We start from the raw sequence: 25,369 nt of genomic DNA on the forward strand, positions 1-25,369 counted from the left end.
ACTTTTGGAGGAAGTCAGGGGAAAAGCGTGTCAGGCGGGAGCTTTGCTGACTCGCCTTCCTATAGCGGAGCAATGTGGGGTGGTCACGCCCTGGAGCAGCTCCAAGGCACGGCCTGGGCAGGAGCTGCCACCGTACTGCTTCTCCCACCACCAAGATGCCTTCAGCATCCCCTCAGGCAGCGTGGGCCCCCTCCCCGCCCGCGCCAGGCTGCTCCGGGCCTCAGGGCTGGGCGGCTCTGCATCTGACCGCAAGTGCAAGCAGCTCCCTTCTCTGGAAGCCCCGATTGCTGCCCGCCCCCAGCCCCGCCTCGTGAGAAGAAGAGCAGGGTGAGAGCCGCAGCCCGTGCATGCCACGGGGAACTCGCTCCTGACCACAGGAAGCCGCTGCGGCCCCAGACACAGCGCAGCTGAGGGACGCCGCAGAGAGGAGCTGCCTCTGCGATGGAGCGCAGCCCCAACAGACTCCCTTGCGGGGGCCGGGACCCCGCGGGGGCTCGGTGAGGCTGGGGTGGGCTGTCTGCAGCTTGGCCACAGCATGAGTGGGTCCCAGGCCCAGCCTGGCCATTCCTGCACCAGGGGCATCGTGTTCGGGCTGCAAGGTGGTGCTAGCCGAAGAGACTGCTGCTGGGCCCCAGGCTGTGGTGAAGGGGCTGAGCCTACATGCTGTGAGATGGGTGCAAGGTCCCCAGGCCTCACACACCGCAGCTCCTGCCCAGCACCAGCTGCTGCCTACAGCCAGGGAAGGGCAGTCCCTGGCTCTGGGGGAAAGTCTGCAGGCAGGGCTCCACCAGCCCAGCCCCTGCAGCTGCAGAGCAGATCTGGGTGCCCCTGAGGCCCACAGTGTCCGCGGCCAGGCTGCTGCCCCGGCTGGGGTACTCACAGCATACAGAGCACAGGCAGCGGAGCTGGTTTGCATAGTTCAGAACATTTAATAACTCAGTCTCTCTAGCGTTATATCCACATCCATTAAATTAAAAACAGGCTCAGGAGGCAGCTCCCGGCTGATTAAATTACAAGAAAAAATTACTGTGCACCAAAAAGTTGTTATAGAAAAATAGTCCTGTGGCCCCCGGCCAGTGGCTCCGTCCATGGCTGGTGCAGGTGGGAGCCTGCACCATGGCCCTGGTGTGCGGCGGTGGACGGCAAAGGGGCTCGTGGCACTGGCCCCCAGCCCGCGGGGAAGGGGCAGCAAGGGAAAGGGCTCCAGCGGGGAGCAGAACGGATTGTCACCAAGTGGGGGCAAGGCACGTCGGGGGGCTAGGGCTGCAGGAATGCTGGGCGCTGCCCAGCACAGGCAGGACGCAGGCAGAGCTGGGGCAGTGCTGGCACTGGCGCTACCTGACAGTCCCAGCCAGCAGCACCTACAGCCCTGCCCAGGGGCAGAACACAAGGGGCCCAAGGCAGCCCCCCAAAGCAGGGACTGTGGACGGGGTCCCTGCCCAGGCTGTGGGCTGTGCCATGGGCACAGGGGCAGGCAGTGCCCAGCCCGACGCTCCCCGGTGCCAGGGCTCCTACGTGCTGCAGGCAGCCGCAGTGGGATGGGCAGGCAGTGGGCGGCAGCAGCTGAGGCCTGGCCATTATTGCTGTTGAAGGGCACGGGCAGATAGGCCCAGGGGAGGTGGTGGGGAGCTGGGACACAACGAACTGAGCCTGGGACACAGCTCCACAAGGACCAAGGGTGGCAGGGCAATGCTGTGGCACAGGCTGGGCTCAGCCCTGGTGGGCAGAGCCACCCCTGCCCCAGCCAGCCCACCTTGAGCCATGGCAACCCAGGGACCTCACACACTGCCCACCCTGGAGAACTCACAGGACCCCAAGCAGCAGCCCTGTACCCAGAGTGGGAGACACTGCTGCCTGTACAGGGCCAGGAAGTGTCAGGGACCCCACTGCCACCAAAGACCTCGGCACGGGGCACAGGATGGACGCAGGGCCAGGAGAGATGGTGCAAGACTGGGACGGTGCTGTGCTGGGGATGGTGCCTGCAGGGCCATGCCTGGCTGCCCAGACTGGGGCTGAGGGACGGTGCCAGTGGGTGGGAGCCCCTGGCTGCTGCAGTGCAGGAAGGGGACAGGGGCAGAGTCCAGGGCCCCTCAGCCTCACCTGCCCCAGCCCTGCGGTGCTGGGTAGGGAGGAGGGAGGGGCAGGAGGGCTCATCAAAGGGCACTTTGGTCTCTGATGAAGGCAGTCCTCTCGCTGTGGGCCTCATAATCCTCACCGTCCGACTCGGAGGGACCCTCCTCCTGCCAGATGTCAGAGGGGAGCCCCTTGTAGGAGATGATCCCGCTGTCCAGGGCATACACCTTCACACCCCGCAGGCTGAAGCCTGAGCGTGCTTGCAGCACCAAGAAGATGGTGACAAAAATGATGACGATGAGGATGCAGCTGAGGCTGGCGATGAGGACAGGCAAGTTGACTGGAGGGGGGGCCTCAGCTGGTCCCTCGCCATCTGCCAGGGCAGGGGACGCACGGCTGCTCTGTGTCTGGTGAGAGCAGGAGAGGTCCAGGCTGCTGAAGTGGGAGTGTGCAGGACAGGTGAGGCACTGGTTGGGGCCAGGTCCCGCACAGGTGGCACAGGAGGGGTGGCAGGGCAGGCAGAGGTGGGGAGCAATGGGCTCCACGCTGTTCTCCAGGTTGTAGTGCGTGCTCTGGACACCAGGCGCAAAGCCAGGAGGGCAGCGCTTCAGGCAGCTCTTCTGATGCAGGTAGTACCCCTCCTCGCAGACTGTGAGACAGACAGGGTCAGCATGGGCTGGAGGGTGCCTGTGCCCCCATTCCCTCCCTGCCATCCCCACACTCACCAACACAGGTCTGGCTGGGGGTCAGGGTCTTGCAGCCGCTGCTCTCCAGCTGGTTGGAGAGGCTGGGGGAGTCGGTGGCCGTCCCATACAGCACAAGCGTGAACTTCGTAAGCGTGCCTGCAACAGTGCAGGGTGAGGACTTCAGAGGTGCCCACAAGACCACCCATGCTCAGGACAGGCACAGGGAGGGGGGCTCACGCTGGTCCCCCCATCCTGGCTGCCAGGGGACAGCAGGGCTGTGCCCACCACCTGGGAGAGTGCCTGTTGTGGGGCCATGCACAGGGGCAGGGGGTCAGGTGAGCTGGAATGGAGTCTCCTGCTGCCTGGACTCCTGCTGACCCAGAGGGGCTGCAGCACCATCCCACCTGCCCAAGTCCAGCCTCTCCCCAGCCAGATCACCCAAAACACCCAAGGTGTTACCGGCCCCTCAGCTCAGGAGCAGGAGGGGAAGCTGGGTGACCACACAGCTCGTATCCCAGACTTGGAGGGAGGCAGTGGATGGGGAAGCACACCCCTACCATAGTTGTTGGCATCACTGGTGTTCTCGATCTCCAGCACCCACTCCCCAGAGGGGTCCTCATCCCACGAGTGCGTCGTCATGAAGGCCCAGTCATTGAAGCCATCAGCCGAGAAGTCGTGCGGCCTGAGCAACAGAGGCAAGATGTGGGTGTCAACACATCCCGAACTCACTTGTGCCAGCCTAGGCCAGGGGCCAGCCTGGGGCACCCCACAGCCCAGCACCTACCTGGCAGCCAGAAGGGTGGAGCGGGTGCCCATGGGGCTGACCAGGTGGATGGCCAGGTCCCCCCGCCGGTTGTAGGACAGTGTCAGCCTGGCCTGCGCATGCTCTAGCCGGCTGATGTAGTTGGCTTTCCCTAGGCAGGCATCCACTTTCCGCCGTACCTCGAGACGTTTCCCAATGTCCCTGCCGAGGACAGGCATGAGTGAGGCCAGTCCCAGGCCAGGGGGACATGCCACAGTCCCCATTCCTTGCTGTGGGGCTCTGCGGCTGTCCTGGGGACTGGGCACCAGGGCAGCTAGAGCGGGAATCAAACCCGCAGTGGGTCAGAGTGGCACCACCTCCGTGCCGTTCCCAGGTGGGTACAGGAAGCAGAAGGGGTGCCTCAGCTCTTGGGCATGGCGGGGGGAACTGGGCTGCCCAGTGCTGCCTCCCCAGCCGCCACTCCATGCCAGCCCTGAATAGGCCCTTTATTCACACACTGCAGGCCAGCTACACCCTGCATGGCACAGCCAGGGATGGGACGGGCAGAGTCATCCCCATCCTACTGCTGGTGCATGGCCACTCCCACCACGATGCTGGCCCTGCTGCCAGCACAGGATGTGCCTGCCCCACACAGGGCTGGCTCCCCAGGGGGGTCAGAGCAGGGCCCAGCCCTAGCTCCCTTCATGCACAGGAACATGATCCCCCCCACCCAGGAGCCCCTAGGGAGTGCCCTGGCCACAGACAAGACTGCACATGCTGCACTGTGGCAGCAGCGGCCAAGCAGGAGTCAAAGGAGCTTCTGTCTGCCCCCTGAAAAGCCCCTCTGTCCAGGGATGACTCGTGCTGGCTGCACCCCAACCGCAGTGCCCCAGTCTGCCCACATCCACTGGCCCAGCCCCACAGCAGGGAGGCTCATCAGTGACATCAGTGCTGGATGGCTGGAGGTGCCTTTCCCAGCTCTCCCCAGGCTCTCGCAGGAGGGTGCTCCAAGGGTCTCAGCAGCAGTTCAGTCTCCGAGATTCTCCCCACTCCCTGCTCTGGGCCCAGAGGTTCTCAAGCTCCTGTGCAGAACAGATGCCGAGTGATCCTCTCCTGGGCTCACCAGCCCATACCTGGGCTCTGCAAGGATGTCAATGACACACTTCCTCTGAGGTCCCACCGTGGTCCAGTTCTTGGCCAGGCTCACCATGGCCCCAGCATCCAGCAGGCCGTAGCCATACGAGTGGCTGACTGTGGACAAAGAGGGGGTCAGCGCTGCTCCTGGGGGTACCCGGTGGGGGATGTTTGCCTGGCCACGCGGCATGCTCACTGAGCCCTTCTGCCTCCTTCACCCCACAGGGCTGCCAGGGCACTCTGCCTCAGCACCCCAAGGCTAGTGGTATGAGTAAGACTGGGAGACCCTGGTCCCACCCCAGCACCCCAGTACCTTTGCGGCCGACGCCATTGGTGACCCAGTCATTGGCATTCAGGTGAGCTGGCTTGGAGGTCTGCACCACCAGGTGCTGCATGTCCCGCCAGGTCAGGTTCTTGCTACAGGGAGACATGGGGCTCAGGTCAGTGCTAGCTCCTGCTGGTCCCAGGCAGGTCCATGTCCAAGTGCCACTGCTGCATGGGGCTGGCACAGCCACCCCCATCCAGCCCCCTCTGTCCTGCTCTTACTTGGCTTCCAGGGCGAGGGCGATGATACCAGCGGCCAGGGGTGCCGAGGCTGACGTCCCGGTGTGCAACTCGGTGCACTTCTGTCTGAGGTCAGTCGTCACCTGTGAGAAGGAGCGCCAGGGCAGGAAATGCTGCAGGCACATCCCACCCCCTGAGCCCCTGGCCTGCAGACAGCAGCAGCCCCCACTCACAATCTGCTTCTCATTCTGGTTGCCACTGCTGTACGTGGTGGCGAGGGTGGAGGAGCAGGCCTCGCTGTACCAGGGCACATTGCCGTACTGTGTGGTGCTGCTGATGGACAGCGTGTAGATGCTGTTGGTGTAACCGTCACAGTTGCAGCTGTCATGCTCGCGGCCCCCATTCCCAGATGCCCAGACGAAGATGGAGCCCAGCCCGCCTCGGCCCTAGCAACAGAAGCAAGATGAGGGCAAGCACCAACACTGCCACACACAGGAAGCCCCAGGCTGGAGCTGGGGACAAGCAGATGGTGCCAGCCTGAGTTGGACAGACAGAGCAGATGCAGCTGGGACATGGGACAGCATGACACCCCAGCGAGTGACACACCAGGCAGCAGGAGGCCCAGACAATGTGAGGCTTCCAAGAGCCAAAGTCTTTTTCTGCTCAGAAGTCACCTGGCCTGACTGTCTGCGTGGGATTGCAGTGCCTGGCAGAGCTGCAGGAGCCCACAACATGGTCCTGGCCATGCCTCGGCACTCAAATGTGGCAGCTAACCTCGCAGAGGACACAACAGAGCCAGCGTGGCACCACACACATCCCTCTGTAGGGAATCATGACACAGCTCCCCAGGCAGGCGACAATGCCAGCACAAAGGGACAGTGGGGAAAGACGGGTGGAGGAAGCAAGGGTGAGCAGCTGGCACAAAACCAGACAAGAGCCAGGAGAGGCCTTGGGAGAGGAAGGAGGCACCGTCCCACGCAGGAGCCCTCACGGCAGTGAGATAACACCACATGGGAGGAGTCCTGATTCAGAGCCATTGCACAGGAAAAACAAGAAAAACTAACAGAGCCTGATCCCAGAGATGGGCTGGCACATGGCTCATCCTGGGAGAGCCAGGGTAACAACCAGGGCAGGCAGAGGAAGGGAGACCTGAGGAAACGGCAGGAGTCAGGCCAGCACTCTCCCAGCAAACCCGCCTTCTCACCTGGCTGACCCCACGGAAGAAAGCCTCCTCTGCCAGCCGGGCCGGGCCATCCACAGTCTTGCCATCGTCCTCAGGGCCCCAGCTGGCACTGTAGATGTGGATGTGGTTGGGGTTGAGGCCCAGGGAATGGGCCTCCACAGCATCGGTCACCTCCCCATCCAGCATGCGCACACCTAGGGCCAGAGAGCAAATGTCACTGGCAACCAGCTGGGGCAGAGTGGCCATGCTGCCGCTGGTGAGAACCCTCCAACCCCTGCTGCCACCTGTGTCACAGGCTGTCACAAAGCTGCTCCAGTCAACAGTGCTGAGGGGAAGTGGGCAAATTGGGCACTTGGAGACTGTCTACCTTAGCCACCGAGCCCCACTGCCCTTATTTCATGCCTGCGCTCCACAGCTCAGCTGCTCCTGTGGCCACCCAACGCCCACAGGACCCGGCACAGGGCAGGGCAGCACCTACCTCCGATCCTGGCATTGTACGCCACACCAACACCACAGATCCCGTTGTTTGCCACAGCAGCCACTTCCCCAGCACAGCGTGTGCCATGTCTGCAACCGAAATAGGACAAACCATGCTCATATAGGGTGCGAGGAGCACAGGGGTGGGTAGTGGCTGCAGCCCCAGCAACCCTGACCTGGGCTGCCTCCCGTCCCCTTAAACCAGGTAGCCAATGAAGGCTCCTCCATCTGCCCTCCTGCTCCAGAGCCAGGGCACTGAACAGCCCACACTGGCTCTAGGCAGAAAAAGGATGCTGCTCATGTCAAAAAAAGGAGGTGAAGGGCTCCCCATGGGGCAGAAGTATGCTGCCAGCCTCACAAGCTTCCAGCAGGCCATGCACTAAGTCCCTGCCATACTTAGGCTCTGTATCTTCAAAGCTCTCTCCTGCCTCACCTGTTGTCATTCATCTGCGTGTAGCGGGGCTGCGGGTCTGGGTCCTGGTCATTGACATCAAAACTTGCCCCTGGGTCCTGGAAGACACATTGGGCACTTGGAGACTGTCTACCTTAGCCACCAAGCCCCACTGCCCTTACTTCATGCCTGCGCTCCACAGCCTGAGGCTGAGCTGAGCAGGGCGAGCAGGCTCCAATCCCACCTCCATGTCCCACCATGGTGGGCATCAGCCCTGTACCTTGCAGCTCTGAGTTGCCCTGCATGGACACAGCTGCCCAGACCAGCTCCCACAGCACTCTGCCCTGCACCATCACCCAAACTCACATAGTTGGCCTCCAGGTCAGGGTGGTTCTTCTCAATGCCATCATCCAGGATGGACACCACGATGCCCTTGCCCGTGTATCCCTGTTCCCAGGCCTGACGCACGTTCAGGTCCCGCTGGTTTGTGTTGTACTGTCAAGAGAAGCCTTGGCACTAGGAGATGCACCCAGCCATGGGCACTGTGATGGGTGTGTGCCCAAAACCCACCCAGCTCTCATCCCACTCTTCTGTGGGTTGCGACAAGGAACCCCAGGGACCTGGGCACAGGGTTAAACACAACAAGCTGAGAAGGGCTGCTCTGAAAGTGAGACTGAGCCCCAGACTGTGCTTGAGTCCCACAGACATGGCACCCTTTGCAGAGATCAGGCTTGTGCCCAAGCTCCAGGAAGCAGAAAGAGGCATGGACTAATTCCTGGACCAGGCAAAGGGCTGTACCCCTTAGTCCAACCCTGGGCTCCCCCCAGCCCTCCCAGCACTCCAGCCAGGAGCCACAGCTCTGCAAGCAGAGCCTCCTCCCTGGGGTGTTCCCATCACCAGGTGGCTACCCCAGGCTTTCCCCCTTCTCTCCTTCTCCCTCCTGACAGCATAGCAGCCACTGCATAACAGCAGTTCCTAGGTTGCCACGTCTGCATCCCCAAACTCGCACCCGCAATCATGAGCACATGCCCTTCCTCACCCGACACTCACCAGGTACCACTGCTGTGGGAACTTAGGGTCTGTGGGCTCCATGAAGACGTCTCGCTTGGTCCTACGCTTTGCCACCTGTTGCTCCAGCCACTGCACCTGAGGGCAGAGAAGGCATGGGGTCCCCCACTGACCCCTTATGCCAGCAGCTCCCCATGACCCCAGTCCTCAGCCTGCCTGGAGAGGCTCTCCCTGGGAAGCTCACAGTCAGCTCTGGCCTGGCAGAGTATTGGACCTGTCAGAGCTACCACCGCCCCCAGCCCAACCCTCCAGGCCCCCTGCCTGGCCGTGCCCTGCAAAGGCTGTGCTCCAGTGGAGCGGGATGGTCAGAGTGCCAAGCTCCACTGAGACACGGGCTGCCGAGAGCTGCCACACCGCACCACATGCCTTCCAGGGCCTGGGCTGAAGCCCGAGGATGGGGAAAATAGCAGCCCCCACACACCACTGCTCTGGGATCTGTTTATTGCCCTGCACGCCTTGTCCTGTGTACAAGGACACAGAGCTCTCCTGGGCCCTGGGACTGCAACAACCCACAGGCCAACGACACTGGCTCCACCAACCCCCTGCCCTTGCCAGACACGCGGTGGGCTCCCACCTGCTTCTACCAAGGAATGGTTAAGGCAGCTCAGCCCTGTCTTGTGCCCAGCGCTGGCTCATGAGCCCTTGTGAAGTGCCCAGGACCAAAGCCAGGCCCTCCTCACTCATACCTGCGGCTCCCTGGCCAAGCGGCTGTGCCAGGGCTGGTGGGGCGAGAGGGAACGCTTCACCACACCACGGTGCCGGAAGTGGTAATAGTCGCCAAAGATCTGCAACAGAGAAATGCTGCTCATGGGACAGACATGAGAGCCTGGTTGCCCTGATTCTCTACATCCCACATCTGCAATCCTGAGCTCCAGGGCTGCCACGCACAGGCTGGGCCCCCCACTCCAGAGTGGCTGGTGAGGCTTATGTTCAGTACACTGGGCAGGACCTCCTGTGAGAGGCTGTGGCACCTGGTGACAACTCCCCTCCTGATGCCAACCAGCTCCTCCTGGAGGAAGGTCCCAGGGGCTCCAGGCGCACACCCCAGGTGGTCCCAGCCAGAGCAGGGTCTGCATCAGCCTCTGCAGCTCTGGACAGAGAAGACAGGCTGCTGTCTTCTCCCCAAGTGCCCCACTGGAACACCCACCCAGTGCCAGCCTCTATCAGGGGCACAGCCAGTTTGAGTGGGGAAGAGCAGGGGGCATGCAGGCCCAGCGGGGTCCAACTTCCACTGCCAACCAGCCGTGCTGTGCTCACCCCAGCTCCGCTCCCATGTGGGGACAGCTCGGCCTGGGACTCCAGCACAGCCCAGCTGGGGCAGGATGAGAACCCAGCACAGCTGGTGGGGCCAGGACACCATGCCGCCACCCAGATGGTTATTTTTAAACCCCAAACTCTCTCCAGTGCTGTCATTTCCGTATCCCCTCCTGCACATCCTGGGGCTGACGGACACAATGGCCCCACCCTGGCCGCCCTGGGCCTCCCAGCCCAGCAGCTTGCCCTAACTGGGGAGAAGGGGCCAAGCACCCACCCGGCCCCCTGGGAGTCACAGAGCCCAGGCAGCAGCCACAGGCAAGATCCAGCTGCCCAGGCTGTGCCAGAACTGGTGGGGCTGGGTTGCAAGGGCTGTAGGAATATGAGGATCTCATCCTCCTCCATCTCAGGCTGCCCCAAAACAGTCTGTTAGGGGCTAACAAAGCTCCCCAGCTTATTAGAGCTCTGCAGATGCGCTGCCCATCTGGACAGACTGGGCTGAGCAAGGTGCACCCAGCTGAGCAGCAACCTCAGGCCCAGGGCAGCAGCTGGCTCTCCCAGGTAGGCACTTCACCAGAAACCTCAGACCTGTTCCTTTGGCACACTGTGTTCTCCCAGGACAGCCCAGGATGCCTGTCAGTTCAGAGCCCTTGAGGAAGTGTCAAGGTACAAAGCCTCTGCACAGGGCTGGTGGGGGAATGCAAGCTGCAGGATGGTTGCCCTCCCCCAGCATCCCTCACCCACTCCGGGGATATAGACAGAGCCCAGATTGTTCCTGCACACAGATCGCAGCTCTGACTGGTCATCCAAATGGATTAGGCCTGCACTGACACTGTGGTGGCAGCCAGGAGCTGGCCAGCCCACACACTTCGACCCTAATCCCCACTGTCCCTGTCCTCAGCAAGGGCAAAGCAACCCCCAGCACCACGTGTCCCAGGTGCCAGTTCAGTGCTGCTGCCCAACCCCTGGCCGCAGCTCGCAACTACCCTGGCCAGTCCCACAGCTAGAAGGCTGCCTGTATGCCTGACCACTGCCCCAGGAGTGGAGCAACATGCTGGACCTGCAGCCCAGCAGTGTGGGAGGCAGGAGCACCCTCTCTCAGGATGGCACTGTCCTGCCAGCACAGCCCAGGGATGGCACCTGCAGTGCCCTTCCCCAGTGATCCCAAGCCCAGCAGCAGGAGGCAATGCCTGTACCTCCTTCTCTGCATAATCCCAGCAGTGTAAACCCCCACACACTCCCCTCACTGCCACACCCAGCCCCCACCTCTGATCCACGACCACCCACTGTCCCCTGTGTCCTCCCTCAAGCCCTCCTCAAGGCCACTGGCACCAGTCATGGACCTCCTGCCCCAGGTGCCACTGGCTCCCACTCCACAGGCAGCAGGGGAGCCAGGAGTATGCCAGGACAGCAGAGCTTTGGGGACAGTGCCCAGACCCCAGGCTGAGACCAGGATCCCCTCAGATAAGGACCGTGGGACTCTCTCACTGGGGCACTGCCAGATGCAGCCAGTCCCCCCCCTCCCAGCCTGGATGCACATCCTGTCCCAGTGGCACATACCCCCAGGAGCAGCAGTCCAGAAACCTGGGAGGGAAAGCCAGGCTCTTTCCAGCCACGCTCTTCCCACTGGACCGCCATGACCACTCTGCAAAGCCCTGGCCAGCCAAACCTCGTCCCACAGCACAGACACTGGGACAGGTTCCAGAACAGGAGAAAACATGCCCAGACCAGAAACTCCTTCCACAGCCTGGGCTGCTGCAGCATGTGGGGCTCTGCTTGCAAGGGCAGGCTCACTGCTGCGAGGTGACAGAGAGCCAGGAAGAGGTGCCAGCCTCCGGCCACAGAACCACAGTGTGGGGAGAAGACAAGGGCAGAGCTGGCACAGAGCATCTGTGGATCACAGGGATGGAACTCATGACAGGCCTGGGCTCTCAGCTGAAGCACATGGCCCTGCACTGTGGAGACGAGGCCACAGAATCAGTGCCCCTTGGCCCTGGCAGCCAGGCCTGACCTGGCACCACAGCATGATGGATGGGAAGCACTGCCAGGAGCAGGCTGATGGCACCTCAGCCCCATCCCCACTCAGAGGGGTTTCATCAGAGATCCAGTCCGGTGGGACATGCCACTCTCTTAGTCCCCTATGCATGGCAGCTGCCCTGGCCTGACAAGTTCTTTCCCCTGAGATCTGTTCTGAGCCACTTTCACGCTGACAGCACCTGTGTAAGGTCACGCCATGGCCCACCACAACAGACACCCTCAGTGGGGCCTAGCCACAACCCCCACAGTTCCCTCCTCTGGCACAAGTCCCGGAGGACTTGGGGCTCCCTGACCCAGAGAGCCCTGAGTACCCAGTTCCGATGCAGGGCTCCTTTTGGGTGGCAGGACAAGGTCCTGCTGGCTTCTGCAGCAGCCACCTTCCCACTGCCACCGCTCCCAGCAGCTGCTCACAGCGAGGTCCTGACACCACAGCCACCAGTTGTGCAATTTCCTCTGGGATTTCACCCTGCACTTCCTTCCCAGAGAGACAGCTCACTCCCAGTACAGCCAGGCACACTGCCTAGTCCCTGGCTGATGGCAGGGAAAGCTGAGTGTGGTGGGAACCTGCTGACACACCCTCTGTCAAGGACACTTTAGGGGTAAGGATACAGCTGCCGTCAGATCCCCTCTGGAGATAGCTCAGAGGCTCCTCTGCCGTCCTGCTGAGCTGAGGCCACGCTGCACTGGGCAGCTTGCTGTGGGGAGCATCAGTGGAAACTGCAAACCTTCCCATCCATCATCACACAGCACTCCCAGTCCAGTTCCTTCACACTAGGATGGGCTTTTCCTCCTTCCCCATACAACAGACAGTGTGCCGCGCCATGTTGTGCCATGCCATGTCACCAGAAAGTCCCAGTGACAAGGGGAGGCCCTAGAAGTCCATACAGTTAATTGCCACCATCGAGTCAAGGCAGCAGATGCTGGAAGGCCACAGCAAACAGGCACAAACACAGTGGCCCTGCTGCCATAAAGAGCAGCCCCTACGGCAGCTCCGGGACTAAGCTCAGCACCTGCCCAGACCATGGCAGAGAACACTAGTTCCATGAGAAGAGGGAAGCAGGAGACTTACCGGGCCCAGGTTGAGGAATCCATGCTTCCTGGCCAGCCTGTCAGCCTCCTGGGGTCCTGCAGGGACGAGCACAGCCCAGGTGTTGGTGTAAATATGCTGGGCCAGCACCTCCTGGGCCAGGAGAGTGAGGGCAACCACCAAAGTCCAGAGCAACAGCAGCGAGCAGGGCCTCAGATCCATCAGAGTATCGGGGTTCCTCGAGCTGGGGAACAGGAGGGTCCCAGGAGCAGGAGGGTCCCGGGAGCAGCAGGTCCAGCAGCCTCCCAGTGTCAGCACCCTGAGGCACACCAGCCTCTCTGCCCTGCTGGTCCCAGCTCAGCCCAAGCCCACATGGGGCCAAGCCCACAAAAGCACAGGAACAGACCGTCCAGGACAGAAGCACGATCTGCAGAGAGACAGGACAGTGGTCAGGCCCAGGGCACCTTTCCTCAGACCTAGGGAGGGCAGGCTGCACCATGCTGAGACATGGGTCAGGCATTGGGCAAGGGGGCCCTGGCACACAGCACCTGCTGGCCACAACGACACACTGACAGCCAAGGAGCTGCCTGGCTTGGCAGTGTGCCCACATGTCTGCTCCTGCATGGAGATGCTGTTTACCTTGCCTGTTACCCAATGTTTGCTTATAAACATAGGGAACCAACCAGGAGGGGAGGGCACCAAAGGAGGGGAGAGGCAAGGTAAGGGACACTGTTCCTCTTGCTGCCACTACCCCTGCTCCAACTGGGATGGGACTATCTGGGTATAGAGCTGGGAGCAACTGGCATGTGAGGCCTGTCTCTCCAGTCCCAAGGGGAGACCAAAGGAGATGTCTCCAGGTGCTGTGCAAGGAATCCCAGCAAAATGAGAGACTGGAAGAAAGTCAAGGAGAGCTCCTGATCTCCAGCTAGCACAGCCCCAGACTCACATCTCTACAGCCATTGACCAGGCAGCGCTTGGCAGCCGTGGCAAACGCTGTGCTGCCTGTCGCCAGCAGCAGCTGAGCTCTGCCCTTCCTCTGGAGCACAACATGGTGACACCGGTGTGACTCATCCCCGCAACCGGGTGGAAACCACGACCAGGAAAAGGGGCACACTGTCACCTCCAGCATGAACCCAGGGATGCCCGGGAACAGCTCACACCTTGTGGGAGGCCAAGCGCAAGAAGCTTGTAGGGAAAGAACAGGGAGCGACCCACCCAGTGTAAGGGAGCCCACGACATGATGGTGCCAGGTTGAGCTCCACACCCGGAGCTCCAGAGGGACCCTGGAATAGCTGGTAATGCTTCAGAGACAGCTGGAAAGGTGAGAGCCGACAGTGCCCAGAGGAGCCACATCCTCCTCCGTCCAGAAGCGACCACAGCGAGCTGGCAGCCTGCGGTGCTGCCAGAGGAGAGAGCTCCTAGCAGCCGCCAGAGACCGTAGGCTCCGGCACAGACAGTGCAGCGACTCTGGCACAACGGGGTTTCCCCATCAGCGACCACACCTCGGCCAGCCGCGGGCCGGACCGCCCCGTCCAAGCGCCCAGAGCCGTGAGCACCCGCCGGAGGCTGTACCGGAGCCCCGGGTGCCAGACTGCTAAGGCCCAGAGCACGGCACAACGGAACACTATCTGCCATGGTCTACCAGTGTCCATGCCAATACCTGGCCCCCGGGCCGGGCAGTTCCCACACCTCGCTAGTCCCGGCGCCAGCAGCCGTCCCGCTCCGGCGGTGACCGCTGCACGTGGGGACAGTCCGGCCGCCGGGGGAGAGCCCGGATCCCGCGGCGCCTCCCCGCCAGACCCGCCGCCAGCGAACCACCGCGTGCTGGGACAGCCCGGCCGCCGCACCCAGCCCGGAGCCGCGCTCCCGGCTCCGCACCGCGGCCCGGCCGGTGTCCGCTGCCCAAGGACCCAGCCCCGCACAGCAGCAGCCCAGTGGTCCCGGGCTGAGCGGCGGGCCCGGGCCTGCACCCGCGGGGCGGCTCCAGCGGCGGAGCTCCGGACGGCGGCGGCCGGGCTGGGGCGGGACGCGGCCTGGCTCCCTCTCGGCCTCCCGCAGCGGCGGCTCCGGCTGCCCCCGCCGCAGCCCCGAGAGCGGCCGCCCGGCCCCCCACTCGCTCCCGTGGACCGCCGGGCCCGCACATCTCCGCCGGCAGCGCCCTAAGCCTGGGGCTGCCCAGCGGCCGCGGCCCCGCCGGTCGCCCCGGGCCCGGCCCAGCCCCGCCGCCGCCCGGGTCCCGTCCGGCAGGGCCGCCCCAGCTGTCAAACCGCGGTCGCCAGCAGGTCGAGCCATCCCAGGCCGATGCCGGTCCCGCACCCTTACCGCGCGGCCTGCCCGCTCCGCTCCGTCCCGTCGGCAGCCGGGCCCGTCTGTCGGCGGCGCCGCGTCACGCCGCGGGGCGCCCGGAGCGCCCGCCCCGGAGCCGGGCCCGGCCCAGGCAGGGGCGGCCGGGGCGGCCGGCGGGGCCGCTTGTTTACGCCGCGCAGCTGTCAGCGCCGCCCGGCCCCGCCCCGACGGCCGAGCCACCGGCCCCGCGCGGCTCCCTCGGCACGGCCCGGCCCGGCCCGGCCGCCGCTCTGCCGGGCGCCGCCGGATGCCGTCACCGCCGCCCGCCCCTCCCGTCCCGTGCTGCGGCGCCGGGTCCGGCACGGACCCCCGGCAACCCCTCCGCGCCGCCTGCTCGGGGCTCCGCCAGAATCGGGGCCGTTCCCTCTCGCCAGTACCGGGCACGGCCCGGGGCTCTGCGCGGCCTCTCCTGCAGCCGAGCATGAGGCTGTCCTTGCCACCCGGGGGGTACCTGTGCCAGCCCAGGCGGGAAACCCGGATCTGCCCTGTGAGAGCCGTGAACCCCCACCATGGGCCCGCGGCACTGACCGGGGTGTAAGGGTGCCTGCAGTGAAGGGCACGCAGAAGACGCCCCGTCTCCCACCTGGTGCAGCAAGTGGTGCGTTATGCTGCGACATGCGGCTGGCAGGACACGAGCCCCGCCAGATTAGCCTGTTCCAGCCCTGGCAGACCCCGGAGCCGGGAGCTCCCCAGCCAGGCTGCGGGAATGGCACTTCCCATGAGGTCCATCTCGTGGGGCTGCAACCCCAGGTCGGTGTGCAGCAGCCTCACAGAGAAACTGTCTGGAAAGGAGCAACAGAAGGAAAATCTATCAGCCCCGTTTCAGGAGAGAGATTTCCACCAAGGAGAAAAGGTGAGAAGTGAAACACAGCTTCAGTCATTTGTAAAGAACAACTGTGGGCACGGGACCGTGTCATTAGCAACACAAATGCAGCAGAACCCAAACTGACCTGAACCCAAACTGACCTGAATTCTCCACACCTGCGACGGGTCTGGCAGCCCCGGGCAGGAGCAGGTCCTAGTGCTCCTTACAGAGAAAAGGAAGTCCCTCGGATACCATGATCGAGATCGTGAAGCATTAGCAATCACACAGGAAACAGTCACCTTGGTAACCGAGATGCTGAGAACAGCCCAGAAAATCTAGCATAGGGCAGGTTGCTGTGCTAAATTGGGTTAGTTCTGCAGGGCAGCACCCTGGCCACAGGTATTCAGGCTGGGCCGACCCTGGCACCCTGGGGATGTGGTGCCCCAGGCCCACCTTCAGGGCTACAGTCCTGCCAGGGGGGAGAAGGCACCCACCAGACAGGCAGCACTCACCCCAGTGTCACTGCAGCATGCTCAGGAGTCGTCCCTGCAGCTGGCAAGCCCAGGCCGGCCCTTGGGGGCACAGGGAACCGGCTGTGCCCCGTGGGGTTATATGGACGATACACGGACAGGGGCAGGTCCGGAGACAGAGTCCAGACGGGTGGTGGGAGGGAGGATGGGAGGTGGGCTGCCTGCCCCACCCATGCACCTTATCTCTGGATGCCTCCTTTGGGCGCTGGCAGCCGTGCCTAGGCAGGTGAGGAGCTGCAGCACCTGGCCCTGTGACATGCGGTGCTGAGGAGCGGAGCTGACAAAGGGCCCTTGTCACCACGGGCTTATCGCAGTGCTGCGGGGCAGGCAGGCAGGAAGTACCGCGCTCTTACGTAAACCACTGGCCTGGGACCCGCGCTGACCCCACAGCTCGGCCAAAGAAAACGCCTGCGTCGGGAAGCACCGGGCTGCAGGTGGCACAACGCCACGGACGGGAAAGAGACTCTCTGTCCTAGCAGCAGAAAGAGGCAGAGAGTGGGGGCACCAGCATGGATCTGAGCAGCTGCTGTGCCCCACTCACCTCACAGGGCTGCCAGGCACCCCTCTCTACCCCCAGCCACGATGCAGCAAGGGGGTGAAGCAGCTACTGCAGCACATCTGCCAGGATCATGGGCCCTCCTCTCAGACTTGGGGACCATGGCTCAGAGGCACCAGCGCACCCCATGAGACAGCAGGAGCAGCTGCTCCTTGTGGCAGTGCCCAGCAAACTGGCAGCATTACTGCCAGCCAGCCATACTGTCCCATCCTGCAAGGTCTGCTCTACCAGGATCCCCTGGAGGGATCACTACAGCCACAGGGGCCAAACTGTTCACCAGGGCTGGGAGAGAGCCCCCCACACTGCCCTTCACCGAGCACACTCTGTGGTGTGACTTGGCTGCGCACACAATCAATAGAAACCCACTTCGTGGAAAAACCATGTCCATTTTTAGCTTTCAGGTTGCAGAGATTGCACAAGCCCAACAGTGATACAACTGCCTATCTGCCCAAGCTCCCTGGGAGGCAGAGCAGCATGGAGCTGCACCCCTGCCTGCAGGCACCCCAGCCTGGGGGACCTGCAGGATTGCAGGTGAAAGCAGCCAGTGAGTGGGCAACAGCAGAGGAAGGGCAGAGAGCCCACCCAGAGAAACCAGCAGAGAAAAACAAGTAACAGGCAGCAACGGCAGGCAGAAACATCTGGACAGACCAAATCAATACCTGAAGGTTTACCCAGCACAGAGCACTGCCCCCATGCCAGCAGAGGTGAGCCCACAGTCCCTCTGCTGTGCTGTCCAGCCCTCTCCGTGCACACATCCTTACACTCTCCCAAAGCTGAGGCTGCAGTCCCTTTCCCTGCAGTCTCTCCAGTCCACCTCCTCCCCTCCACATTGGATACTACCAGCAGGCCCTTTGGTGCCCAGGGAGCTGGGACTGCCGTGGCCCAGGCAGGATCTGTGCTCCACAGGGTCCTGCTGGCGCCAGCGGCTCTATTAATCTCTGGCTCCCAGACACAACATCTCACTATAGCCACATGCAGGGACGTGAGCCCAGCCCAAACACCCTGACCTTGGCTTGCAGCTGCAGATACAAACAGCAGCTGCTCAAGGTGGGTTCTGTAACTATCTGCCTTAGGCTTTGTCAGCAGCAGTCCTAATGCTGCCAAGGTATAGATCCACAGCCTAGTCTGGCTCTGCCCCTGCTCTGGGCTGCAGGATGTGCCCTTCCATCACCTGTCCTGCGACAGCACCCTGTCATCACCTGCTGTGCAGGTGCAGGCATATCCTTGCCCAGCCCAAGTCCATAAGGTGCCTGTGGCACTTGGGGGGTTCCACACAAGTGACACACACAGGAACACAAGCACACACGTGCAGGGGACACCAGGCTGGGAGCCCACCTGCAGCCCAGCAGTATGAATGCTGTGTGCCCATGGGCTTCGGTGGGCTGGGGAGGGGGTGCCTGCAGGCACGGACACACAAACCCAGCCCAAAGACGAGCAGGTGCGGCTGGCACAGCACTGAGGGGCAGACTGGCCCGTGCTCCAGGCTTACTCATGGAGTGGCTGCCAGCCTTCCATGGCCTTACACCACCCCAGGAAGGGGGGCTCAGCCCCACGAAGTGCCTCCCCTCCCACCACAGCCTAGCTGCCAACTGCCAAGTGCTGCAGGGCCAAGATGTCAGCAGCCACTGCACTGGGGAAAGGGAACATGGGACAAAGAGACATCACAGTGAAGGGCATCTTCCTGCCATGGCCTCCAGCACCTGCAGCCACAGAACTGAAGGCATTTCCCTGTTTGTCCAGGTCTTTAGTTTTGCTTCACCTGAATGGGACAGTATCTGCTTTGTGTGCAATCCCCAAGCTTCCTCTTAGCTACTTGGCCAACTGTTTCTCCAAGCCCTGTTAAAGCTTACTCCTTGCCACGTGGCACAGGACTCACCAGGTAGGAACACACTGTGACAACCCTCAACATTAACAACATAAACACAGAGTGAGTGCTCTGGTTGTCAAAGGCCAGAAGCACACCAACAAGCTCACAGATCCACTCTTGCTCATTCCTGGTGGAGGCTGTAGGTGCTGTAGGATTATAAAGGCACGGATGCCTCAGTTGCTCAGGCAAACCACCAGCTTCAGGGCATCAAGGGAGCCCTGCAAACCCTGTCCCATGAAGGGACACACTGAAGCAGGAGAGCCCTGGACAGAGCCCCCATTTCTGCCGCAGGCAAAAATGGGTCTGTATGGAGGGCGCTGCAGGGAGACCCTTCCCCAGAACTAGAGCAGGGACTGAGTTGGGATGCCGGGCACAGCCAGCTGGTGCTGCAAGGGGCTGGGCCCACCTGCCACCACGCCTGGGGCAGCCACCCCTGCCTGCATCCTGGCTGGAACGTGGTCACCCAACTGGATCTGCCCAGCCCTGGCATTTCTGTGGGCCAAGGAGAGTCCCCCAGGAGAGAGCCAACCTCCGTGGCCTTGGAACCTCTGCAGCCACTTCTGGGACCAGACCAGGGTGGTACTGCTGCCAAGAATTGGGTCTGCTCTCCCCTAGACTGGCTGCAGGAGATGCTGCCAGATGGACATCTCCCAGCCCAGACCAAGGACACTAAAACACTTCCCTGTACTCCCTTAGGGATCGTGCTCCAGTGCTGACCCACCAACTGGAAAAGCACATGTGCATTGGGCTTTCCTGGCTGCCAGTGCTGGCCTCACCCTACATGGCCTCTGCCACACAAGCACAAGAGCACCCACTCCAGTACTGCCAGTGCACTGTTAAAGCATAGCTCTGCCCCTCCACTTCCTAAATTTCCCTGCCAGCAAGCAGATTTCATGTGAGATAAAACCTCTTCCTTAAAACCTCTTCCTTTCTTCGTAGAAGCCGGCAGAAGGTAGCAGGTAGAAGGCAGCAGATGTGGCCATAGTGGCTTGTGATGCAGTTTTACCCAACTTAAGAGAAACGATTCTCTTCTGCGGCAGGATGCGCACACAGGGACATCCCACACCAGCCACTCGCTTCGACACTGTGCAGCCTCGCACTTCGCGGAAGCTGAGACATGCTGACACAGGCAGCACCGGGCTGCTTACGGAAACCCCCCTACGAAGCAGCGGTGGCCGCAGCCTTTCCCCACAGACATGTCACCACACCCGTGCCACCGGGGTTCCCAGGAGCTCCCCCAGCCCCGCTCTGCAGCACGGCGGAGGGTCCTGCCTCACCGGCAGCAGCTACGCCTCCTGGCGCTGGTCAGGCCGAGGGCTACGGGGGACACGTTGCTGAGCGGGAGCTATTTGTCCTTGCTGCCCGGGAGGCGGGGAGCCAGGCACCAGCACCGGGGCTTGGTGGGGCTGGCTGGCAGTGAGCAGAGCAGAAGACTGGGGCCAGGGCTGGCTCTGGCTGTCGGGAGCAAGTGGGACGGCCCGTTCTGCCGCGCTGCAGGGAGGAACTGCACGGCTTCGGCAGCAGCCACGGCCACCTAACCCCCGCTCTGCCCCGGGCACAGCACAGACACGCCAGCCCTGCTGGGCACCAAGCGAGCAGCGCTTTCCCAGGCTTTGCCGGGGAAATTCGGCACAGGAATTTGCCAGACGCCGGACGTTTCCCACGGCTCAGCGAGTTGATCCTGAGCCCTCGGTGTTCCAGCAGTGGCCGGCTCAGATCCAGCCCCGCACGGAACGCCCCGTGCCCGAGAGGGTGGGCGGCAGCAGGGACGGCCGGGCCCGCAGAGTCCCAGCGCCGCTCAGACACGGCCCGAGGCGCCAGGCGAGCAGCAGAGCCCTGTCGCGGCGTTGCCCGGTGCCCCCGCCGTCCGATGGCCGCTCGGCCGCTGCCTCGCCCTGACGCCCCGTGGATGGCGGAAAACCCGCACCGTGCGGGAGGGAACGGAACCTCTGCCGGCCGAAGGCGGATGCCGAAACGACCGGGGAATCTCCCTGCCACCCAGCCCCAGCGTCCGGCGCACCCCGGGCCGGGCCGAAACGCAGGCACAGGGGCAGAGACAGGGTCCCGGTCCCCTCGGAGTGACCCCGGGCCGAACGTCACTTCCGGCCCCCGGCACGGTCCCGGTCGCGGCGGAAGCGACAGAGGTTCCGGTTCCGGGTGAGCGCTCGAGCCGCCGTTGTCAGCGGCACCGCTCGACTCGCCCCGACTCGCCCCGGCCTCCGCCCGCCGCCACCATGTCGGTCCCCAGCGCCCTCATGAAGCAGCCACCGATCCAGTCCACGGCGGGCGCCGTGCCCGTCCGCAACGAGAAGGGTGAGCTGGGGGGCCGGGGCTCAGCGGGGTGGCCGGAGGGGCGCAGGGCCGGGGCTGGGACCGGGGCGGCGGGGGCGCGGGGCCGAGACCCCCGGTGACGGCACGGTGCCCGCAGGCGAGCTGTCCATGGAGAAGGTGAAGGTGAAGCGGTACGTGTCGGGCAAGCGGCCTGACTACGCGCCCATGGAGTCCTCGGAGGAGGAGGACGAGGAGTTCCAGTTCATCAAGAAGGCGAAGGAACAAGAGGTCGAGCCCGAGGAACAGGAGGAAGAACTGGCCAACGACCCCCGGCTCCGGCGCCTCCAGAACCGCATCGCCGAGGACGTGGAGGAGCGGTGAGTGCTGGGTCAGGCAAGAGCTGGGCCCCCTTCGCCTGTCTGGGGCTGGGACTCTGCTCTGCTGCGCTGCAGGGAGAAACTGCACAGGGCAGGAGCTGGGAACATTGTCCAGGCAGTGCAGGAGAGTCTGTGTCTTCTCATATCCACACTGCAGTGTGCCTTGGGCTGCTTTCCAACCAGGAGCCAGCCAGGTGCAGCCCATGTCCGGGTGCATTTGGATGAATGGTAGCAAAAACACGCTCCAAAAGTGAAATTAGTGCAGCCTGCTGAGGCTCAGGGTAGTGAAGGAGGGATGGTGTCTCATGAAATGTACTCTGGGCAGGGATCACTGAGTGCTGTTTGCCTCCTGTGGAGCTGCTGGTGGTTTTGTTTCTAGTAACAAGGAGTCTTCTCACTGAGAACTCCATTCTTACTTGGAGCATGGACAGGGAAGAGCTGCCAGTGCCCAGCCACTGCACCCTCCTGGGAGAGAACATAGCAGTTCTAGCCCTGTTTGTCAGTCCCAGTGCTTACCATGGCCTTGCTAGAAACAATTTGTGAACAGTCACCTTCCTGTAGCCTCCTTACGTTCCACGTGCCATGGGTTATCTGGGGTCTCTCACAGGCTGGCAAGACACCGCAAAATCGTGGAACCTGAAGTGGTTGGAGAAAGCGATTCAGAAGTGGAGGGGGGAGAAGCTTGGCGCCTGGAACGGGAGGACACCAGTGAAGAGGAAGAGGAAGAGATTGATGATGAGGTGCGTTTGCAGAGCCAGATAATGGGCCTAGGAAAGCTGGAAGGGCACAGACTGGAACTGTCCTTTGCATGGATATGTGGGCTGTCTGATGTATCTGGACAAGTGTCACAGCGGGCCATGACTTAACTGGTGGGTCACTGTCCTCTGGCATGGGACAGGACACTGGGGGAGGCCACCCCACATCCAGAGAGGCAGGTGTATCTTCAAAAAGCTAACACTCCAGACATCACATGTGTTTGACAGGAGAGAGAAATAATGGCAGGGCTGGCCTCCGACTGCTCTGTGCTTGTCCCCATTAGGAGATTGAGCGTCGGCGCGGGATGATGCGTCAGCGAGCACAGGAGAGGAAAACCGAAGAGATGGAAGTGATGGAGTTGGAAGATGAGGGTCGGTCTGGAGAAGAGTCTGAGTCAGAGTCTGAGTATGAGGAGTACACGGACAGCGAAGATGAAATGGAGCCACGTCTCAAACCGGTCTTTATCCGCAAGTAGGTGATGGAACTGCGCGGGCTGGCCCTGGGATGCGGGAGTCAGAAGCTGGGGGCCAAGCAGACCCTGCTGCCATGGTCTGTTCTCACTGTGAGGAAGCCATTCACCTCCTTGGGGTGGGGTGGGATGATGACAGCCTGGCAGGGCACAGCTAGGGAGCAAGGGGCAATCCCTGCACCCACAGCCCCGTATCAGTTGCATTGGGTTGCTGTGTGATCAGGCTGTGGAGTGTGACTGGAGCCCTTGGGCAAGGGCCATATGATGACAAAGGGACGTGCTAGCCCCCAGAAAGGGGAGAGCCCTGGGACTTGACCTGTCCTTGGAGAGGGCAATGGCTGAAAGCAGCTGCAGTGTGGGAGCCAGTGAGAGGCTGAGTGGCTGCACTGGCTCATGGAAGGGCTGAAGGCTCTTGTGGCCCTGCTCTCAGGAAGGACCGGATCACAGTTCAGGAGAGAGAAGCAGAAGCTCTGAAGCAGAAGGAGCTGGAGCAGGAGGCAAAGAGGATGGCAGAGGAGAGGCGCAAGTACACGCTTAAGGTATGTAGGGGTGGGCTGGAGGCTGGGGGAGGCAGTCACTGCAGCAAGCTTAGCTTGGACCTCACTGCAGATTGTAGAAGAGGAAGCAAAGAAGGAGCTGGAGGAGAACAAGCGCTCACTGGCAGCACTGGATGCACTCGATACAGATGATGAGAATGATGAGGAGGAGTATGAGGCCTGGAAAGTCCGTGAGCTGAAGCGTATCAAACGAGACCGCGAAGAACGAGAAGCGTGAGTATTGTCTGGTAGACGTGAGGCTGAGAGCCCACAAGCAGGTGAAGCACCTTTTCCTCAGGCTGCCCTTCAGCAGCAGAGTCCTAGCTGGACTGAATGCCCAGAGCCCCTCCTGCCCACCCTTGGGGTGCCTTTGCTCCCCAGCAGTAAATGTGTAAACTCTCAGGCGGTAGCTGGTGACAGCCTCTCTCCCAGGAGGTGCTGTGGGGACACAGGGTCTCAGGGGCTTCTCTCCCACCCAGCATGGAGAAGGAGAAGGCAGAGATCGAGCGTATGCGGAACCTGACGGAGGAGGAGCGCCGGGCTGAGCTCCGGGCCAATGGCAAAGTCATCACCAACAAGGCAGTAAAGGGCAAATACAAATTCCTGCAGAAGTACTACCACCGTGGTGCCTTCTTCATGGTGAGTGTGCTGAGGGCCACGCATGGCTGCACTGGCTGCAGGTGTGAGACCACAGGGGCACCTTTCCTCTGTGAGGAGCCTCCCCTCTCCCACGGTGCCCTGGGGCTGGGGGTGCCCCTGGGACAAGAGCCAACCTTCAGAGGCAGCTTGGGGCTGAAGCTGACCCAGTGACCTCACCAGAGCATGTCAGATTGGGGGTTCCCAGCTGAAATGGAGCTGAAGCTGCAGAGCTGTCCCTGTGCTGCTGTTTGGGCTACAGACCTAGCCAGAACCAAGTCAGCTCTGCATGGGCCACTGGAGAAGCAGCCTAGGGGAACAATGCTCACATCCTCCACTCCAGCAGGAGTTAATAGGGCTGCAAGTACTGTGGCAGCTCTGGCAGAGCAGCAATATGACCTTCAGGAAGCTTTCCCCCACTGCTGCCAAGACTTGCTGGAGCCTTTTAGGCTGACCATGTGTGTCCTTCTCCTGCAGGATGAGGATGAGGAGGTGTACAAGAGGGACTTCAGTGCTCCAACCCTCGAGGACCACTTCAACAAGACCATCCTGCCCAAAGTCATGCAGGTGGGTGTGCTGGCAGAAGGTGCCCAGCTCATGTGCCAAGAGGTGGGAGTTCTGGGCAGGGGGGAGCAGCAGGTCCTGCATCCCTCCTGAACAGCTGCTCACAAGTTCTTCTGCTCCCCAGGTCAAGAACTTTGGGCGCTCGGGGCGGACAAAGTACACGCACTTGGTGGATCAGGACACCACCTCCTTTGACTCAGCCTGGGGCCAGGAGAGCGCGCAGAACACCAAGTTCTTTAAGCAGAAGGCAGCGGGTGTGCGAGATGTCTTTGAGAGACCCTCAGCCAAGAAACGAAAAACGACCTAAGGGCATGGGCAGGAGGGTCTGGTGTGGCTGATGCTGGCAGGAGGGCACTGCCAGAGCCTGGGCAGGGCAGGAAGGGACATGTTCCAGGACTCCTGTGGTGGCAAGCCCTTCTCCTGCCTGTACCATGCCTACCCTGATGCAGTGTCCCACTCCTCGTGCTGAGCAGACCCAATGGGCTCCTTGCCCATGCACTGTGGAGAATGATGGCCTGTGGTGCTGGCCAGGCTGGTGGCCACACTATGTCCCAGCAATGGCCACCCTGGAACCTTGGCAGTGCCCAGCACATTGCAGCAGCACCCCTGGCTCCAGCACATCCACTTCTGGAGGAATTACAGGACTTTTGCACCCATCTGGTCTACAACCCCTTGCTTGTACTGTCCCTGGTGTCAGTCTGGGCCCTGTTTTGGGCTGGTCAGTGGTGACCCCATCTCCTCACCCTGTTCCTGCAGGGCTTGGCTTTTCTACCTGTGTGGGGTGGGAGGGTTTGATTAAAGATTTGATTTTCTTACACACTCTGGCCCCATTCTTCTCACAGATGTGGCCATCTGTTCTGTGTCTTCCTTGTGAGCCATGGTGAGCTGGGGCAGCACAGGAGGCACCAGCGTAGGCAGGGCATGCATGAGCAGCCATCACCACTGCCTCAGGCCTGTGCCTGGGCCTGTCCAGCCTGTGCTGCCCCAGGGGCAGAGATCAAAAGAGGGGAGAGCGGTATGTCTCAGTGCTCAGGCAAATCACTGTCCTGCTCCAGTCACAGGGGTGCCCAGCTGGCACTG

At 62.1% G+C, this 25,369-nt stretch overlaps 2 protein-coding genes across 3 annotated transcripts; one reads left to right on the top strand and one right to left on the bottom strand.

The window, feature by feature from the left end:
* Nucleotides 1-904: 904 nt before the first annotated feature.
* FURIN (furin, paired basic amino acid cleaving enzyme) lies at nucleotides 905-16,550 on the bottom strand. 2 transcript variants are annotated; one of them, XM_069026187.1, is made up of 16 exons: nucleotides 16,240-16,550; nucleotides 12,619-13,003; nucleotides 8,945-9,043; nucleotides 8,241-8,336; nucleotides 7,557-7,685; nucleotides 7,233-7,309; nucleotides 6,801-6,889; nucleotides 6,344-6,516; nucleotides 5,373-5,585; nucleotides 5,182-5,282; nucleotides 4,949-5,052; nucleotides 4,635-4,752; nucleotides 3,544-3,723; nucleotides 3,317-3,441; nucleotides 2,799-2,915; nucleotides 905-2,722 (listed from the first exon to the last, which is right to left on the bottom strand). In XM_069026187.1, exons 2-16 carry the CDS (start codon nucleotides 12,796-12,798, stop codon nucleotides 2,154-2,156), a joined length of 2,370 nt encoding a protein of 789 aa, XP_068882288.1. In that variant the 5' UTR covers nucleotides 12,799-13,003; nucleotides 16,240-16,550; the 3' UTR covers nucleotides 905-2,153. The 2 variants fall into 2 exon arrangements, with proteins under 2 accessions (XP_068882288.1, XP_068882287.1); XM_069026186.1 differs by lacking the exon at nucleotides 16,240-16,550 and adding an exon at nucleotides 14,899-15,022.
* Nucleotides 16,551-20,813: 4,263 nt separating this feature from the next.
* Nucleotides 20,814-25,106, top strand: MFAP1 (microfibril associated protein 1). Its single transcript, XM_069026188.1, has 9 exons — nucleotides 20,814-20,993; nucleotides 21,109-21,328; nucleotides 21,936-22,068; nucleotides 22,368-22,555; nucleotides 22,984-23,092; nucleotides 23,163-23,323; nucleotides 23,569-23,728; nucleotides 24,203-24,292; nucleotides 24,414-25,106. The coding sequence occupies exons 1-9, from the start codon at nucleotides 20,915-20,917 to the stop codon at nucleotides 24,594-24,596; spliced, it is 1,323 nt and encodes a 440-aa protein (XP_068882289.1). The 5' UTR covers nucleotides 20,814-20,914; the 3' UTR covers nucleotides 24,597-25,106.
* The last annotated feature ends 263 nt before the right edge of the window (nucleotides 25,107-25,369 follow it).

Source organism: Aphelocoma coerulescens, chromosome 10 (assembly GCF_041296385.1).
Source record: "Aphelocoma coerulescens isolate FSJ_1873_10779 chromosome 10, UR_Acoe_1.0, whole genome shotgun sequence".
NCBI lineage: Eukaryota > Metazoa > Chordata > Aves > Passeriformes > Corvidae > Aphelocoma > Aphelocoma coerulescens.

Bases quoted from the DNA above. Each gene is read 5' to 3' on its own strand.
- FURIN (XM_069026187.1), bottom strand. From the start codon at position 12,798: ATGGATCTGAGGCCCTGCTCGCTGCTGTTGCTCTGGACTTTGGTGGTT. The intron at 4,753-4,948 runs GTACTGGGGTGC...CTTTGTCCACAG, and splicing joins CAATGGCGTCGGCCGCAAAG to TCAGCCACTCGTATGGCTAC. The intron at 2,916-3,316 runs GTAGGGGTGTGC...GCACTGTTGCAG, and splicing joins CAGTGATGCCAACAACTATG to GCACGCTTACGAAGTTCACG.
- MFAP1 (XM_069026188.1), top strand. From the start codon at position 20,915: ATGTCGGTCCCCAGCGCCCTCATGAAGCAGCCACCGATCCAGTCCACG. The intron at 23,729-24,202 runs GTGAGTGTGCTG...CTTCTCCTGCAG, and splicing joins ACCGTGGTGCCTTCTTCATG to GATGAGGATGAGGAGGTGTA. The intron at 24,293-24,413 runs GTGGGTGTGCTG...TCTGCTCCCCAG, and splicing joins TCCTGCCCAAAGTCATGCAG to GTCAAGAACTTTGGGCGCTC.